Genomic DNA, 17,274 nt, shown 5'->3' with positions numbered 1-17,274 from the left:
AAAATTCATTTTATTTATAAAGGAAGTTGTGTTATGATTCAGTTATTGTCCCCTCCCCCCTCAGGACTCTGGAAACATCCCAGAAGCCATTGCTTCATACCGTACAGCCCTGAAACTGAAGCCTGACTTCCCTGATGCCTACTGCAACCTAGCACACTGCTTGCAGGTACACACACACACACACTAGTCTCCTATGTCAAGTTACTGCAGATACGCTTGAGGCCAAATCCGCATCTATCGTCAAAGTTAAACCAAGTAAGGCTCAAGTTACTGCTCTTTGATTTACATTTCCCAGATGTTCCACTTCAGACTGCCTCACAAAACTTCTCACGCCAACACACACCTCACCACTTAGACAGCAGTCCTCTCCTCTCCCCAGATTGTGTGTGACTGGACAGACTATGACGATCGTATGAAGAAGCTGGTGAGCATCGTGGCTGACCAGTTGGATAAGAACCGTCTGCCCTCGGTGCACCCCCACCACAGCATGCTGTACCCCCTCTCTCACGGCTTCCGCAAGGCCATCGCTGAGAGGCACGGCAACCTCTGTCTGGACAAGGTACAGGCCCTCATCAAAGCAAGTGCAGCATTGACCTTCTATTCAGGTGAAAGTTGGGCTGGGATGCTTGCATGGTGAAGGGTAAACGGTAAGGTGGGATGGTTTGGAAGTTACCTGCCTGGCGCAATTTAAGGAAACTTAAGCCCTTAAGTCTTTTATTTAGTTGAAAATATACATTAAAAGCAGCCATAGATGGCAGAAGGTGGTTGGGTTGCTTGCAGGGGGAAGAGCTTGGTCCAGTCATAGATTGGTTAGGGTTGGATGTTAAGGTCAGGTTCAGGCTAGTTGTAACTGTGTAATGGACGAGGGATCTGGTTTCAATCTGCCTTGTCTAGTTGGACCACGTGAAAGGAGCTAGGGTTTATGGTCATTGTCTGACAGGCTATGATGTTCCAGTGTCCATACTAGCAATCATTCTATGTATTATGCTAGAATAGAGCCTTGGACTAGGTTTCAAATGGCACCCTTTTCATTACGTAGAGCAGTATTTTTGGTTAAGTAGTTCACTATATAGGGAATAGAAAGCCGTTTGGGATGTATCCTGGTTAGTCTAACGTCCCCCGTCCCTCCACAGATCAATGCGCTCCACAAGCCGGCCTTTGAGTACCCCAAGGACCTGAAGGCCAGCGCGGGTCGTCTGAGGGTGGGATATGTCAGCTCTGACTTCGGGAACCACCCCACCTCCCACCTCATGCAGTCCATCCCCGGCATGCACAACTCTGAGAAGTTTGAGGTGAGGGTTTCTAACTGTTGTGTGACATATTACCACTAGACTGGCAACAACCAATGATTTCAAATTAACTGATGTTTGTTTACTTAGATTCGATTGTCATTTAAAACAATGTTTTTTTTTATGTAATAGTGACCAAACATTACTTGAAATTTGTTGGTCATAACATGGTTATAACATGTTTGGCGGGGGTTCTAACGGTTGGTCATAACATGGTTATAACATGTTTGGCCGGGGTTCTAACGGTTGGTCGTAACATGTTTGGCCGGGGTTCTAACGGTTGGTCGTAACATGTTTGGCCGGGGTTCTAACGGTTGGTCGTAACATGTTTGGCCGGGGTTCTAACGGTTGGTCGTAACATGTTTGGCCGGGGTTCTAACGGTTGGTCGTAACATGTTTGGCCGGGGTTCTAACGCTTGGTCGTAACATGTTTGGCCGGGGTTCTAACGGTTGGTCGTAACATGTTTGGCCGGGGTTCTAACGGTTGGTCGTAACATGTTTGGCCGGGGTTCTAACGGTTGGTCGTAACATGTTTGGCCGGGGTTCTAACGGTTGGTCGTAACATGTTTGGCCGGGGTTCTAACGGTTGGTCGTAACATGGTTATAACATTCTCTCCCCAGGTGTTCTGCTATGCCCTGAGCCCAGATGACAACACCAACTTTAGGGTTAAAGTGGTGGCCGAGGCCCATCACTTCACTGACCTGTCACAGGTGAGTAAACTCAGATTGAGAACTGAAGTACTTCAGAAGTAGCTTCCTTTTCTCTGTCCACTCGGCCACATCCAACACTTCAGAGTAAAGATTTAAATCCTCTCCCTTCCCTCTCCTCCTGTCTCTCCCTCCATCTCCACTGCTCCTGTCTCTCTCCCTTCCCTCTCCTCCTGTCTCTCCCTCCATCTCCACTGCTCCTGTCTCTCTCCCTTCCCTCTCCTCATGTCTCTCCCTCCATCTCCACTCCTCCTGTCTGTCTTTCCCTTCCCTCTCCTCCTGTCTCTCCCTCCATCTCCACTGCTCCTGTCTCTCTCCCTTCCCTCTCCTCATGTCTCTCCCTCCATCTCCACTCCTCCTGTCTGTCTTTCCCTTCCCTCTCCTCATGTCTCTCCCTCCATCTCCACTCCTCCTGTCTCTCTCCCTCCATCTCATGTCTGTCTCTCCCTTCCCTCCATCTCCACTCCTGCTGTCTGTCTCTCCCTCCCTCCTCCTGTCTGTCTTTCCCTTCCCTCTCCTCATGTCTCTCCCTCCATCTCCACTCCTCCTGTCTCTCTCCCTCCATCTCATGTCTGTCTCTCCCTTCCCTCCATCTCCACTCCTCCTGTCTGTCTCTCCCTCCATCTCCACTCCTCCTGTCTGTCCCCTCCTGTCTCTCCCCTCCTGTCTCTCTCCTGTCTCTCCCCTCCATCTCCTCCTGTCTCTCCCCTCCCTCTCCTCCTGTCTGTCTCTCCCTCCATCTCCACTCCTCCTGTCTGTCAGCTCCCGTGTAACGGTAAGGCAGCAGACAGGATCCACCAGGATGGACTCCACATCCTGGTCAATATGAACGGCTATACCAAAGGAGCCCGCAACGAGCTGTTTGCCCTGCGTCCCGCTCCCATCCAGGTGAGATAATCAGGCGTTATTTAGCCGTGTTCATTTCTATACTCAACAACAATAGAAACGCATCATGTGAAGTGTTTGTGCCATGTTTCATGAGCTGTATTTCATTGTTTTAAGGTCATACCAACGATCCTTTTGCTATTTGATCTAGAATTTTAATACTCGAAGTATAAAACAAATTGTAATCGGCCTTACTGCTATTTGACCATGCAAACGCATTGAATAACAGAATGAATTGTATGCTGTAGTGTTAAGATTCCCTTCAATGTAACTAAGGGGCCTAGTGCAAACCATGAAAAACAGCCCCAGACCATTATTCCAACTTTAGTTGGAGCAGGTAGCGAACTCTTGGCATCCGCCAACCCCGGGTTGGTCCGTCAGACTGCCAGATGGTGAAGTGTGATTCATCACTCCACAGACAGCGTTTACGCTGCTCCTGAGTCCAATTGCCGCGAGCTTTACATCACTCCAGCCGACGCTTGGCATTGCGCATGGTGATCTTATTCCATGGAAACCAATTTCATGAAGCTCTCAATGAACAGTTCCTGTGCTGACGTTGCTTCCAGAGGCTGTTTGGAACTTGGTAGTGAGTGTTGCAACAGAGGACAGTTTGGAACTTGGTAGTGAGTGTTGCAACCGAGGACAGTTTGGAACTTGGTAGTGAGTGTTGCAACAGAGGACAGTTTGGAACTTGGTAGTGAGTGTTGCAACAGAGGACAGTTTGGAACTCGGTAGTGAGTGTTACAACAGAGGACAGTTTGGAACTTGGTAGTGGGTGTTACAACAGAGGACAGTTTGGAACTTGGTAGTGAGTGTTGCAACAGAGGACAGGTTGGAACTTGGTAGTGAGTGTTGCAACCGAGGACAGTTTGGAACTTGGTAGTGAGTGTTGCAACCGAGGACAGTTTGGAACTTGGTAGTGAGTGTTACAACAGAGGACAGTTTGGAACTTGGTAGTGAGTGTTACAACAGAGGACAGTTTGGAACTTGGTAGTGAGTGTTGCAACAGAGGACAGTTTGGAACTTGGTAGTGAGTGTTACAACAGAGGACAGTTTGGAACTTGGTAGTGAGTGTTGCAACAGAGGACAGGTTGGAACTTGGTAGTGAGTGTTGCAACCGAGGACAGTTTGGAACTTGGTAGTGAGTGTTGCAACCGAGGACAGTTTGGAACTTGGTAGTGAGTGTTGCAACAGAGGACAGTTTGGAACTTGGTAGTGAGTGTTGCAACAGAGGACAGTTTGGAACTTGGTAGTGGGTGTTACAACAGAGGACAGTTTGGAACTTGGTAGTGAGTGTTACAACAGAGGACAGGTTGGAACTTGGTAGTGAGTGTTGCAACAGAGGACAGTTTGGAACTCGGTAGTGAGTGTTGCAACAGAGGACAGTTTGGAACTCGGTAGTGAGTGTTGCAACAGAGGACAGTTTGGAACTTGGTAGTGGGTGTTGCAACAGAGGACAGTTTGGAACTCGGTAGTGAGTGTTGCAACAGAGGACAGTTTGGAACTTGGTAGTGGGTGTTACAACAGAGGACAGGTTGGAACTTGGTAGTGAGTGTTACAACAGAGGACAGTTTGGAACTCGGTAGTGAGTGTTGCAACAGAGGACAGTTTGGAACTTGGTAGTGGGTGTTACAACAGAGGACAGTTTGGAACTTGGTAGTGAGTGTTGCAACAGAGGACAGTTTGGAACTTGGTAGTGAGTGTTGCAACCGAGGACAGGCAATATTTACGGGCTTCAGCACTCGGCGTCCTCGTTCTGTGAGCTTGTGTGGCCTACCACTTCACTGTTGAGCCGTAGTTGCACCTAGACTTTTCCACTTCACAATAACAGCACTTACAGTTGACCTGGGCAGCTCTAGCAGGGCAGAAATATGACTGACTTGTTGGAAAGGTGGCATCCTATGACTGTGCCATGTTGAAAGTCACTGAGTTCTTAAGGCCATTCTACTGCCAATGTTTCTCTATGGAGATTGCATGGCTGTGTGCTTGATTTAAAAAAAATATATATATATAAAACACACACATACAGTTGAAGTCGGAAGTTTACATATATTTAAGCTCAGTTTTACAATTCCTGACATTTAATCCTAGTAAAAATTCCCTGTCTTAGGTCAGTTAGGATCACCACTTTATTTTAGGAATGTGAAATGTCAGAATAATAGTCGAGAGAATTATTTATTTCAGATTTTATTTCATCACATTCCCAGTGGGTCAGAAGTTTCAATTTGTATTTGGTAGCATTGCCTTTAAATTGTTTAACTTGGGTCAAATGTTTCGGGTAGCCTTCCACAAGCTTCCCACAATAAGTTGGGTGAATGTTGTCCCATTCCTCCTGACAGAGCTGGTGTAACTGAGTCAGGTTTGTAGGCCCCCTTGCTCGCACACGCCTTTTCAGTTCTGCCCATACATTTCCTATAAGATTGAGGTCAGGGCTTTGTTGTCCTGCCACAAATGTGGAAGTATGCTTGGGGTCATTGTCCATTTGGAAGAGTCATTTGCGACCAAGCTTTAACTTCCTGACTGATGTCTTGAGATGTTGCTTCAATATATCCACATAATTTTTCTCCTCATGGTGCCATCTATTTTGTGAAGTGCACCAAAGCACCCCCACAACATGATGCTGCCACCCGAGTACTTTACGGTTGGGATGGTGCTCCTCGGCTTACAAGCCTCCCCCTTTGTCCTCCAAACATAACGATGGTCATTATGGTCAAACAGTTCTATTTTTGTTTCATCAGACCAGAGGACATTTCTCCAAAAAGTACGATCTTTGCTCGAATGTGCAGTTGCAAACCGTAGTCTGGCTTTTTTATGTAGGTTTTGGAGCAGTGGCTTCTTCCTTGCTGAGCGGCCATGTCGATATAGGACTCGTTTTACTGTGGATATAGATACTTTTGTACCTGTTTCCTCCAGCATCTTCACAAGGTCCTCTGCTGTTGTTCTGGGATTGATTTGCGCTTTTTGCACCAAAGTACGTTAATCTCTAGGAGACAGAACGTGTCTCCTTCCTGAGCGGTATGATGGCTACGTGGTCCCATGGTATTTATACTTGCGTACTATTGTACAGATGAACGTGGTACCGTCAGGCGTTTGGAAATTGGTCTTGGCTGATTTTCTTTTGATTTTCCCGTGATGTCAAGCAAAGAGGCACTGAGTGTGAATGTAGGCCTTGAAGTACATCCACAGGTACACCTTCAATTGACTCAGGCTAATTGACATCATTTATCAGAAGCTTCTAAAGCCATGACATTTTTCTGGAATTTTCCATGCTGTTTAAAGGCACAGTCAACTTAGTGTATGTAAACTTCTGACCCACTGGAATTGTGAAATAATCTGTCTCTAAACAATTGTTGGAAAAATTAGGTGTCATGCACAAAGTAGATGTCCTTAGCGACTTGCCAAAACTATAGTTTGTTAACAAGAAATTTGTGGAGTGGTTGAAAAGCGAGTTTTAATGCCTCCAACCTAAGTGTATGTAAACTTATGACTTCAACTGTATTTATACACCTGCCATCAATAGGTGTGGCTGAAATAGCCGAATCCACTCATTTTTAAGGGGTGTCCGTATTTTTGAGTTGCACCCCCTTTTTCAGAACCTTTAATTCGTCATGGCATGAACTCTACAAGATGTCAAATAAATTCCACAGGGGTTCTGGACCAATGTTTCCCCACAGTTGTCACATTGGCTAGAAGTACTTGGGGCGATAGCACATGCTTGACGCACACAAGAAACTGAGTGTGGGAAAACCCAGCAGCGTTGCAGTTCTTGACATTCTCAAACCGGTGCGCCTGCCATACCCTGTTCAAAGGCACGTTAATCTTCTGTCTTTCCCATTCACCCTCTGAATGGCACACACATATAATCCATGTCTCGAGGCTTTAAAATCATTCTGTAACCTGTCTCCTCCCCTTCCTCTACACTGAAGTGTATTGAACAGGTGACATAATTAAGGGATCGTAGCGTTCACCTGGTCAGTCTGTCATGGAAAGAGCAGCTGTTCCTAATGTTTTGTACACTATGCTTTAACTGAAACAAAAGAGGCCTAGAAGAAAGGCTAATATTTTAACACAATCTTTTTTGCAAAGTAATTCAAGAAGATCTAACTGCATATTTCCATGAAACTGATTGAGATTAAATGATTGGCAGGCATTCCGTTTGGACATTTCATCGTTAACACATGAACAATTATCATTTACGATTGACAGTGATGGCCTACTTGGAAAGGAGTTAAGCCGTACTTGGTGTTTTGATGGTATTAAAAAGGCCACCTTTACTTGAGACAACATATTTGGGGGTAGGCCTGTTCTACAATGATATTCAGTAGGCTACATCTGCCATTAAACTTTGAATTATTTTTTTATTTAAGTGCGCTCCCTCATCAAAAAAAGTCACTACACGACAGCTGGGATATAATGTCCAAATAAAGTTGACTGTGCCAACTGTTCTCTCCTTCTCAGTGTATGTGGCTGGGCTACCCGGGGACCAGCGGAGCTCCCTTCATGGACTACATTGTGTCAGACAAGGAGACGTCCCCCTTCGAGGTGGCAGAGCAGTACTCTGAGAAGCTAGCCTACATGCCACACACCTTCTTCATCGGAGACCACGCTAACATGTTCCCCCACCTCAAGGTGAGATTCCTGTTTATCAAGTAAAGTTTGTTGAGTGTCTTGATTTTAATGTTATTATGTTGCTAATGTGCAGTGATGGGTCAAATTTGCAAGCCCTCACATAATATATAGGGAATTGTTGATTTTGCCAAACAAATTGCAATCAGGGAATCCTGGAGGGACTGTTTTGTCCTGTTGCAATCAGGGAATCCTGGAGGGACTGTTTTGTCCTGTTGCAATCAGGGAATCCTGGAGGGACTGTTTTGTCCTGTTGCCATGTTTCCTGTGAATGAATGAATTTTATTTTCGTGTCAAATCGCCAGTTAACAACACATCCCTTATGGGTTTAGTTGTCGCACAAACATTACAATAATTCACTATGATAATTACAATTCTTCTTGTGTTCTATGCATTGCGCATCGCATAGAGTGGAGGGGGGGGTCTATGCATAGTAAATTACTTCCCTAGAGCAATAAAATAATATGCATATATACAAAGTTTTTTTTTTGTCTGTATGTTTTTCTGAGTCAAAGGTCAAGTTTCAGCATCAAGGATATCACTGCAGTGAATTTAAATCTAAAGGTGTAGTAATTGGTCGAGAGCAAGCGGCCTGGCTCAATACTAGGCCCTTTATTGTACACTATTTACGTTTAATAATGTTGGTTTGTGCCTTTTTATTAATACATGGGACTGTGCGGGTGAGTTATTTATTCCCCTTCAGTGCAGCAGATCATTTAAAACCTCTTAGATGTAAGGTCCCCTGTTTTGGGAACCAAAGTGCTCCTGTTACCGGTTCCGACCGTCAATGTTGCTTAAATCGACCTGTGGATCAGAATGGCCTGCGTTGAACGATAGCCCTGTTTCCCACGGACAGTTTATTTGTTTTATTTTTTATTTTTTAAATGAGCCTGTGATGTAGGATGTGAAATCTGAAACCACTTGAAGCTGGGATGTCCCTCCTACCATTTCATTCGCTCTTCCGACTGTCCATTACCTCAACCCTACATCGCAGCCACTGACAAAGCACATTCCTGCAATCGTTACATCGTAGCGCATTCATGTAAAATAATGAATAAAACAAAACACTTTCTGTTTATCATAGACGGACAAGATGAGTATGAGATTAATGGCGAGTTCAGGAAGCAAAGCTAGAGCCCTGCGGCGGTCACAGCGATGGGGCAGACGTTTTGATCAAGAGAGACCTTTGTGCATATTTTCTATTCTCTCTAACACTAAACAATCAAATATGTACTTTACAGTTATAAGGAAGGCAAAATTGTATAATTAGTTGTTTTTATAATGCTTTATTTAGAAAGCATATGTCATTTCAAACCTTATTCATACATTATTGTTGACTAGGAAATGCATCATAAAATGTTTCATATTTGTAACTGTGTGCTTGTCTTCAAGTGAATACTCCTCAGCAATTTATAATTATTTTTATCAGAAAGTATGCAGCATTAATTGTTATTGTTTATGGCCTTATGATAATTAATTACTCTGGGGCCTAACCTAACTAAGAACAGGTACATATTTTACAATCAGGAGAAATGTCTGTTTTCATTCGATGGAGTCTCACTGGACTGTTATAAAATGTGGCAAGTTGGCATCACTCAGGGCTTTTGGCAAGTCTGGGTTGCATGCTATTGGCGAATGAGAGCATATCTGAGGAAATGGCAAAAAGTATTTCCTACAGACCTTCCATGCTTGTCGGGTGCTGTAAATCTCTAAGGTTTTGGCTATGTTGCCCACTTCACTAAAGTTATTAATGAATATAATTGAGCTTAGGTGCAATGAACCACAGGATTGGGCCTCTATCTGAATCCACATTGAGTCCTGTCTGTTTGTGATCCATGTTAGCATGTTGCGGATTTGTGCAGACCAGTAGTACAGTTTGAAGGCAGGGCAAGACCACCCTTAGATTCAGGTTTTCGATAGTGATGCTCTTGAGCCTAGGTTTTTATTGCCCCATATACGTTTAATGCTTTGGTTGGTTGTTTTGAAAAAGGAAACTGGGAGATAGTATGGGCGCATCTGAAATAAATAGTTCAATCTAGGGAGGATGTTCATATGATAACATTGATTCTTCCGACTAAGCTAATTGGGAAAGAGATCCAGGTTCAGAGATCTTTCTTGATTCCATCAGGAGTGTTTCTTGAAAAGGCAATTCAGATCTGGTGTTACAAAGATCCCAAGGCATTGAAACCCCGGTCTCCAATTGGAACGGACAGTGTCTCCATAGAGCTGGTGAGGGTAAGATTGAGAGGGGAAACAATGGATTTGTTCAAATGCATCTTATATCCTGTAAACTTGCCGTACTATGCATTTGTCTAAAATGGGAGGGATTTCTCAGGGTTGGGTATGTAGAGCAAGACATCATCCGCATAGAGCGAAATCTTGTGCTGAAGGCTGCCTGCAGAAACACCCATAATACTTGGATTGCGCCTTATCAACTCTGCCCCCAACAAATAGAGCAGGGGTGACAGTGAGCATCCTTGCCTTGTGCCACGTCCCAAAGTGAATCTATCAGAATTCAGACCGTTAGTAGTCACCATGGCATTTGGATGAGAATATAAGGACTTAATCCATTTAATAAAGTTTGGGCGTATATTGTACTTTTCTAAGACTGGGAACAGTTCCACTCCGTCCTGTCAAACACCTTCTCAACATCCAGTGATGACAGCAGGACAGTGGTCTTCTGTGCGTTTTACTTGATCTATAATCTAAAAAAAGATGGTGAATGAAGAGTCTCTAATAAATATAGTTTGATCCGCTTTTTTTTCTTTGGGAGGAAGTGTTTTCGTCTTTTGCCGAGCAATTTGGTAGTTATTTTATAGTCAGAATGGGCCGGAAGGACGTGCAGGATAGAGGGTCCTTGTCTTTTATAGCAACGCCGTAATGAGGGCTGTGAACATAGTCTGGGAGAGCTCCCATTTTTAACAACACTGATACTAGTCTGGGAGAGCTCCCATTTTTAACAACACTGATACTAGTCTGGGAGAGCTCCCATTTTTAACAACACTGATACTAGTCTGGGAGAGCTCCCATTTTTAACAACACTGATACTAGTCTGGGAGAGCTCCCATTTTTAACAACACTGATACTAGTCTGGGAGAGCTCCCATTTTTAACAACACTGATACTAGTCTGGGAGAGCTCCCATTTTTAACAACACTGTAATGCGGGCTGTGTTTTTGCAACAAAAAAATCATCCTGCATGAAAATAGGGCTAAGCTGGGGCCAAAAAGCTTTGTAGAACTCTCTGGGGAAATCCATCTGGGCCTGGGGACTTGTTAGGTGGCATGGAGATGATTGCTTTGAGGATCTCAGCAGTGAAAGGGGAGTTGAGCTCTTGGTGAGTCTCTGATTTGTTTTGGTTGCGAGTATCCCTCTAGGAAGGAATGGAATTCTGCATCTGTATGTGTTCTCTCAGAAGTATATAATTTGCAGTACAAATCATGGAAAGTTAAATGTATTTTATTTGGATCGTATGTGAACTCGTCATCTGCTGTTCATATGGCGATGATTGTACGCTCCGCTCCGACTGCTCTTTTTAAATTGGCAAGCAGTCTGCTAGGCCTATTGCTATACTCATGGTTTGTCTGTTTTAGTACATCTCCTGAGTATAGTCCAAGTTTAGTTTAGCTTTGGCTACTTTAAGTTGACTCCAGGAGGTGCTTCCTGGGGATTATTTATGTACTTTTTCGCTGTGTTCCAACTCCCTGAAGATCTAATCTGTGTGCTTCCATTGCCTTGTTCTTAGAGGAAGCATATGCAATTAGATGACCTCTTAAGTGTGGCTTTGGCAGCGTCTCACATTGGCCGGAGAAATGGGAGAGACTTTGTTGTTTGTAGTTGTCTATCCATGTAGTAACCGATGTATGGAATGCTTCGTTTGATAACATGGAGCTGTTGAATTTCCAGCTCTTTGACCTCCGGATGTTTTTGGAGGTCGAGGCGGACAAAGACATGATCTGAAAGTGCTGTGTGTCCGATTTTGTAGAAGTGGCAGACTTTATGGAAAACTTTGGGATAAACATGTAATCTATACGAGAGTAGGTGTTATGGACATTGAAGTCGTATGTATAGTCCATGGATTAGCTATTAGTCTCTCTCCATATATCTATCATACCCATCTCTTTAAGAGTTCCACAGTATTGAGCTCAGGGCGAGGATCTCCTTCCAGAGAGACATCAGGGATTGTCAGGGATTTACTCTGTTTCACAGAAACATGGCCCTCTCGGGATATACTGTCCCAGTCCATATAGCCATCTGTGTTCTCAGTACATCGCGCAGACAGGAATAAAGAACTCTCCGGGAAGAAGAAAGCTGGTGGTGTATGTTTCATGATTAACTACTCATGGTGTGATTGTGATAACGTACAGAAACTCAAGTCCTTTTGTTAACCCGACCGAAAATACCTCACAATCAAATGCCGACTGTATTTCCTCCCAAGGGAAATTTCTTGTATCATCCCCCTAAAGCCGATACCACGACGGCCCCTAAGGAATCACACTAGACTTTATGCAAACTGGAAACCACATATCCTGAGGCTGCATTTATTGTAGCTGACGATTTTAACAAAGCAAATTTGAGGAAACCGCTTCTGAAATTCTACCAACATGTTAGTACTGTAGTACGGCAAATCTGATCACAACTCTGTTTTGCTCCACTCTTCCTATAGGCAGAAACTCAAACAGGAAGTACTAAGGTCTATTCAACGCTGGCCTGACCAATCCATGCTCTAAGATGATTTTGCACATGCGGACTGATGTGATCCGGGTAGCCTCTGAGAATAACATTGACGAATGCACAGATACAGTGTCTGGGTTCATCAGGAAGTGTATAGGAGATGTTGTACCCGCTGTGACTATTAAAACCTACTCAAACCAGAAACCGTGGATAGATGGCAGCATTTGTGCAAAACTGAAAGTGCGAACCTCTGCATTTAACCATGGCAAGGTGGTTCCCAGACTGGGAATATGGCTGAATACAACCTGTAGTTATTCCCTCCATATCAAATATCAAATCAAACAGGCAAAACATCAGTACAGAGACCGTGGAGTCCGACACGAGACGTATGTGGGCAGGGTCTACAGACAATCACGGACTACAAAGGGAAAACCAGCCACGTTGCGGACACCGACGTCTTGCTTCCAGACAAACTAAACACCTTCACCTGCTTTGGGGATAACACAGTGCCACCGACCCGGCCCGCTACCAAGGACTGTGGGCTCTCCTTCTCCGTGGCCAACGTGAGTAAGACATTTTAACGTGTTAACCCTCAAGGCTGCTGGCCCAGACGGCATCCCTAGCCGCGTCCTCAGAATATGCGTATACCAGCTGGTTTGAGTGTTTAGGGATTTAATCAATCTCGCCCTATCCCACTCTGCTGTCCCAACTTGCTTCAAAATGTCCACCATTGTTCCTGTACCCAAGAAAGCAAAGGTAACTGAACTAAATGACTATCGCCCCGTAGCACTCACTTCTGTCATCATGAAGTGCTTTGAGAGGTTAGTTAAGGATCATATCACCTTTCCCCTATCTGACATCCTAGACCCACTTCAATTTGCTTAGCACCACAATAGATCCACAGACGATGCAATTGCCAGCACACTGCCCTATCCCACCTGGACAAGAATGCTATGTAAGAATGCTGTTTATTGACTATAGCTCAGCATTCGGCACCATAGTACCCTCCAAGCTCATCATTAAGCTTGGGGCCCTGGGTCTGAACCCCACCCTGGACTTCCTGATGGGCTGCCCCCAGGTGGTGAAGGTAGGAAACAACATCTTCATTGATCTTCAACACAGGGGCCCACAAGGGTGTGCGCTCAGCCCCCTCCTGGACATCCATGACTGCGTGACCACGCACGCCTCCAACTCAATTATGCAGTTTGCAGACGACACAACAGTAGTAAGCCTAATTACCAACAATGACGAGACAGTCTACCGGGAGGAGACGAGGGCCCGGGCAGAGTAGTGCCAGGAAAATAACCTCACACTCAACGTCAACAAAACAAAGGAGATGATTGTGGACTTCAGGAAACAGCAGAGGGAGCACGCCCCTATCCACATTAATGGGGCCGCAGTGGAGCGGGTGAAAAGCTTCAAGTTCCTCGCTGACGATCTGAATGCTCAGGAGGCTGAAGAGATTTGGCTTGTCACCTAAAACCCTCAAACATTTATAGATGCACAATTGAGAGCATCCTGTCGGGCTGTATCACTGACTGGTATGGCAACTGTACCGCCCCCAAAAATGCAAGTTCCCGCCCTCCTGGACACCTACAGCACCCGATGCCATAGAAAGGCCTTAAAGATCATCGAGGACATCAACCACCTGAGCCACAGCCTGTTCACCCCACTATCATCCAGAAGGCATGGTCTGTACAGGTGCATCAAAGCTGGGATCGTGAGACAGAAGCTGTTTTTCACTCTCAAGGCAATCGGACTGTTAAACAGCCATCACTAGCCAGCTTCTACCTGGTTTTTGCAACCCTGCACATTTGAGGCTGCTGCCCCATATACATGGAATCACTGGTCGCTTAAAAAATATACTGTATTCTATTTTAGTCAATGCCACTCCGACATTGCTCAATCTAATATTTATACATTTCTTAATTCCATTGTACTTTTAGATTTGAGTGAATTTTTGTAGATACTACTGCACTGTTGGAGCTTGGAACACAAGCATTTCACTACACCTGCAATGACATCTGCTAAATATGTGACCAATAAAATGAGATTTTACTACTAAATGTTTGACATCAGATATCTTCTGGCTTTCAGCCAGACGTCTAGTGAGCTCTGGATGGGTTATCTGTACAGCTGCCATTTTCCCTCCCCTTGTGCTTCAAGTGTTTTCTTCTCCCCTCTGCTTCAGGTGAACATGCTGCTCTTCCTTCTGAAAAAAGCATGCATCACAAATTTGTTCATTTGCACAATTTCTCTCATTCACTTAAGCGTGTAAATGTCCACACTCACTGACAATGGCATTCGGTAGCTACTAGCTATGCTTGTGTAACTTTGAACTGGATTTGCCTGTGCAAAAAGTTTGTTTTCCTTCAGCTAACAAAGGCTATGTGACTTCGCTATTAGTTTGTGCTAATTTTGTTAGCATTCCGGTGATGGAGGCCCAATGGGCTTTTCTTGCGTTGTCAATGCTCTCGTGTGCTATGGCGGTAATTATTATTCCCAGGGCACCCTTGAAAATGAGACCCTGGTCTCAATGGGTTTCCCCTTCTTATGGAAAGCTCACATAAAGCTTACATAAAAATAAACTGTCATCTGAAAGGAAAAGGGTGTGCTTTAATGAATGAAAAATAATGCTTTTAGGTCTTCAACACTGACTTCACATGCAGTTCACCTCCAGTATTCTTTTTATTTTCTTCAACAGAAAAAGGCGGTGATTGACTTCAAGTCTAACGGCCACATCTTTGACAACCGCATCGTTCTGAATGGTATCGACCTCAAGGCCTTCCTGGACAGCCTGCCTGACGTTAAGGTGGTCAAGGTGAGACGGTGACATAGTGAATAGCCCTAACCCTTCCTGAACAAGCCTCTGACGTCAAGGTGACATAGTGAATAGCCCTAACCCTTCCTGAACAAGCCTCTGACGTCAAGGTGACATAGTGAATAGCCCTAACCCTTCCTGAACAAGCCTCTGACGTCAAGGTGACATAGTGAATAGCCCTAACCCTTCCTGAACAAGCCTCTGACGTCAAGGTGACATAGTGAATAGCCCTAACCCTTCCTGAACAAGCCTCTGACGTCAAGGTGACATAGTGAATAGCCCTAACCCTTCCTGAACAAGCCTCTGACGTCAAGGTGACATAGTGAATAGCCCTAACCCTTCCTGAACAAGCCTCTGACGTCAAGGTGACATAGTGAATAGCCCTAACCCTTCCTGAACAAGCCTCTGACGTCAAGGTGAGACTGTGACATGGGGAATGTTCTGTGAACATATTTCCATTGGGCTATGAACTATTGGAAAGGTAGTTCGTAGTCCAATGTCATTCAGAGTCATTGTCTGTTCCTTGTTGTGTCCTTTAAATTTGAACAGTGAAGACCTGCCCTTATCCTCCAGAAAGTATGATGCAAATGCTTTGTAGATCACAGACTCCTTCCTTCCTGTCCAGATGAAGTGTTCCATTGAGGAGAGTGGCGCAGCAGAAACCAACGGGGCTCTGTCCATGCCAGTCATCCCTATGAACACAGCAGCTGAGGCCATCATCAACATGATCAACCAGGGACAGATACAGGTCACCATCAACGGATTCACCGTCAGCAATGGACTGGCCACCACACAGGTACTGGAGGGAGGGGGGACTGGCCACCACACAGGTACTGGAGGGAGACACACACACACACACACACACACAGGAAATGGATAAGAATACCAGGCTGTTATTTTGCTGGTTGTAGTGAAGCAGTGAGTTACCTGTGTGGTTGACCTTTGATCCCAGCCATGTGACATGACGAGGGTCTGTAGTGTTACATCTCATGTATACTGTGTATTTTCAGATACTTCCAGGGGAGGAGGTTGTAGTATCAGGGTCTGTAGTGTTACATCTCATGTATACTGTGTATTAGCAGATACTTCCAGGGGAGGAGGTTGTAGTATCAGGGTCTGTATCCCTCCAGGTATGGCACAAAGACTGGCTAGTACTGGATAAAGACATTGGGTCACTTGCATGTCTACTTTTGGGTCTTTTGGGGATTTGACCCCGAGGAAAGCGGTTCCAGTACTGTAGTGAACAGGGGTCAGAACAGGGGTGTAATGTTAACACGGTCACTATGCACTGGCCTCTCCTCTGCCCCCGTCTATCTCTCTGCTCATAATAAATCTCTCCATCATAACCTCTTCCATCTCAGCTCAACAACAAGGCGGCTACAGGAGAGGAGGTACCTCGTACCATCGTGGTGACAACCCGCTCCCAGTACGGCCTGCCTGAAGACTCCATCGTCTACTGCAACTTCAACCAGCTCTACAAGATCGACCCTCCCACCCTGCAGATGTGGGCCAATGTAAGCATCATGCTAGGAACCCCTTTCTCCATGATCCTGTTGTCTGAGATGTTTGTCTCTTCAGGAATACCCCGTTTCCTGACTCAGGGTGTCTGAAATGGCACCCTGGTTCCTAAGTGACAGGGGCACTAGCTTTGACCAGGCCCTATGCCCTGGTCAACAGTAGTGTACTATATAGGGGCTCTGGTCAACAGTAGTGTACTATACAGGGGCTCTGGTCAACAGTAGTGTACTATACAGGGGCTCTGGTCAACAGTAGTGTGCTATATAGGGGCCCTGGTCAACAATAGTGTACTATATAGGGGCTCTGGTCAACAGTAGTGTACTATATAGGGGCCCTGGTCAACAATAGTGTACTATATAGGGGCTCTGGTCAACAGCAGTGTGCTATATAGGGGCTCTGGTCAACAGTAGTGTACTATATAGGGGCTCTGGTCAACAGTAGTGTGCTATATAGGGGCTCTGGTCAACAGCAGTGTGCTATATAGGGGCTCTGGTCAACAGTAGTGTACTATATAGGGGCCCTGGTCAACAATAGTGTACTATATAGGGGCTCTGGTCAACAGGAGTGTACTATATAGGGGCTCTGGTCAACAGTAGTGTACTATATAGGGGCCCTGGTCAACAATAGTGTACTATACAGGGGCTCTGGTCAACAGCAGTGTACTATATAGGGGCTCTGGTCAACAGTAGTGTACTATATAGGGGCCCTGGTCAACAATAGTGTACTATATAGGGGCTCTGGTCAACAGCAGTGT

The 17,274-nt window shown here is 45.1% G+C and overlaps 1 protein-coding gene across 7 annotated transcripts in view; it reads left to right on the top strand.

The window, feature by feature from the left end:
- The window catches only part of ogt.1 (O-linked N-acetylglucosamine (GlcNAc) transferase, tandem duplicate 1), a 36,280-nt gene that overhangs the window by 15,893 nt on the left and 3,113 nt on the right, over positions 1–17,274 (top strand). For 3 of the 7 annotated variants that reach the window (XM_029659295.2, XM_029659292.2, XM_029659291.2), the window contains exons 11-19: positions 65–166; positions 380–577; positions 1,134–1,292; positions 1,911–2,000; positions 2,760–2,885; positions 7,341–7,511; positions 14,886–15,002; positions 15,628–15,798; positions 16,364–16,516. In XM_029659295.2, the coding sequence (XP_029515155.1) occupies positions 65–166; positions 380–577; positions 1,134–1,292; positions 1,911–2,000; positions 2,760–2,885; positions 7,341–7,511; positions 14,886–15,002; positions 15,628–15,798; positions 16,364–16,516 (1,287 nt within the window). Of the gene's footprint in view, positions 1–64; positions 167–379; positions 578–1,133; positions 1,293–1,910; positions 2,001–2,759; positions 2,886–7,340; positions 7,512–14,885; positions 15,003–15,627; positions 15,833–16,363; positions 16,517–17,274 lie in introns of all 7 variants that reach the window. The other 4 variants (XM_029659297.2, XM_029659294.2, XM_029659293.2 and 1 more) reach the window with 2 other exon arrangements.

The sequence above is a fragment of the Oncorhynchus nerka genome, linkage group LG5 (genome assembly GCF_034236695.1).
Source record: "Oncorhynchus nerka isolate Pitt River linkage group LG5, Oner_Uvic_2.0, whole genome shotgun sequence".
NCBI lineage: Eukaryota > Metazoa > Chordata > Actinopteri > Salmoniformes > Salmonidae > Oncorhynchus > Oncorhynchus nerka.
Note: the sequence above shows the minus strand (reverse complement) of the source record. Positions and strands in the feature narration are given on the sequence as shown.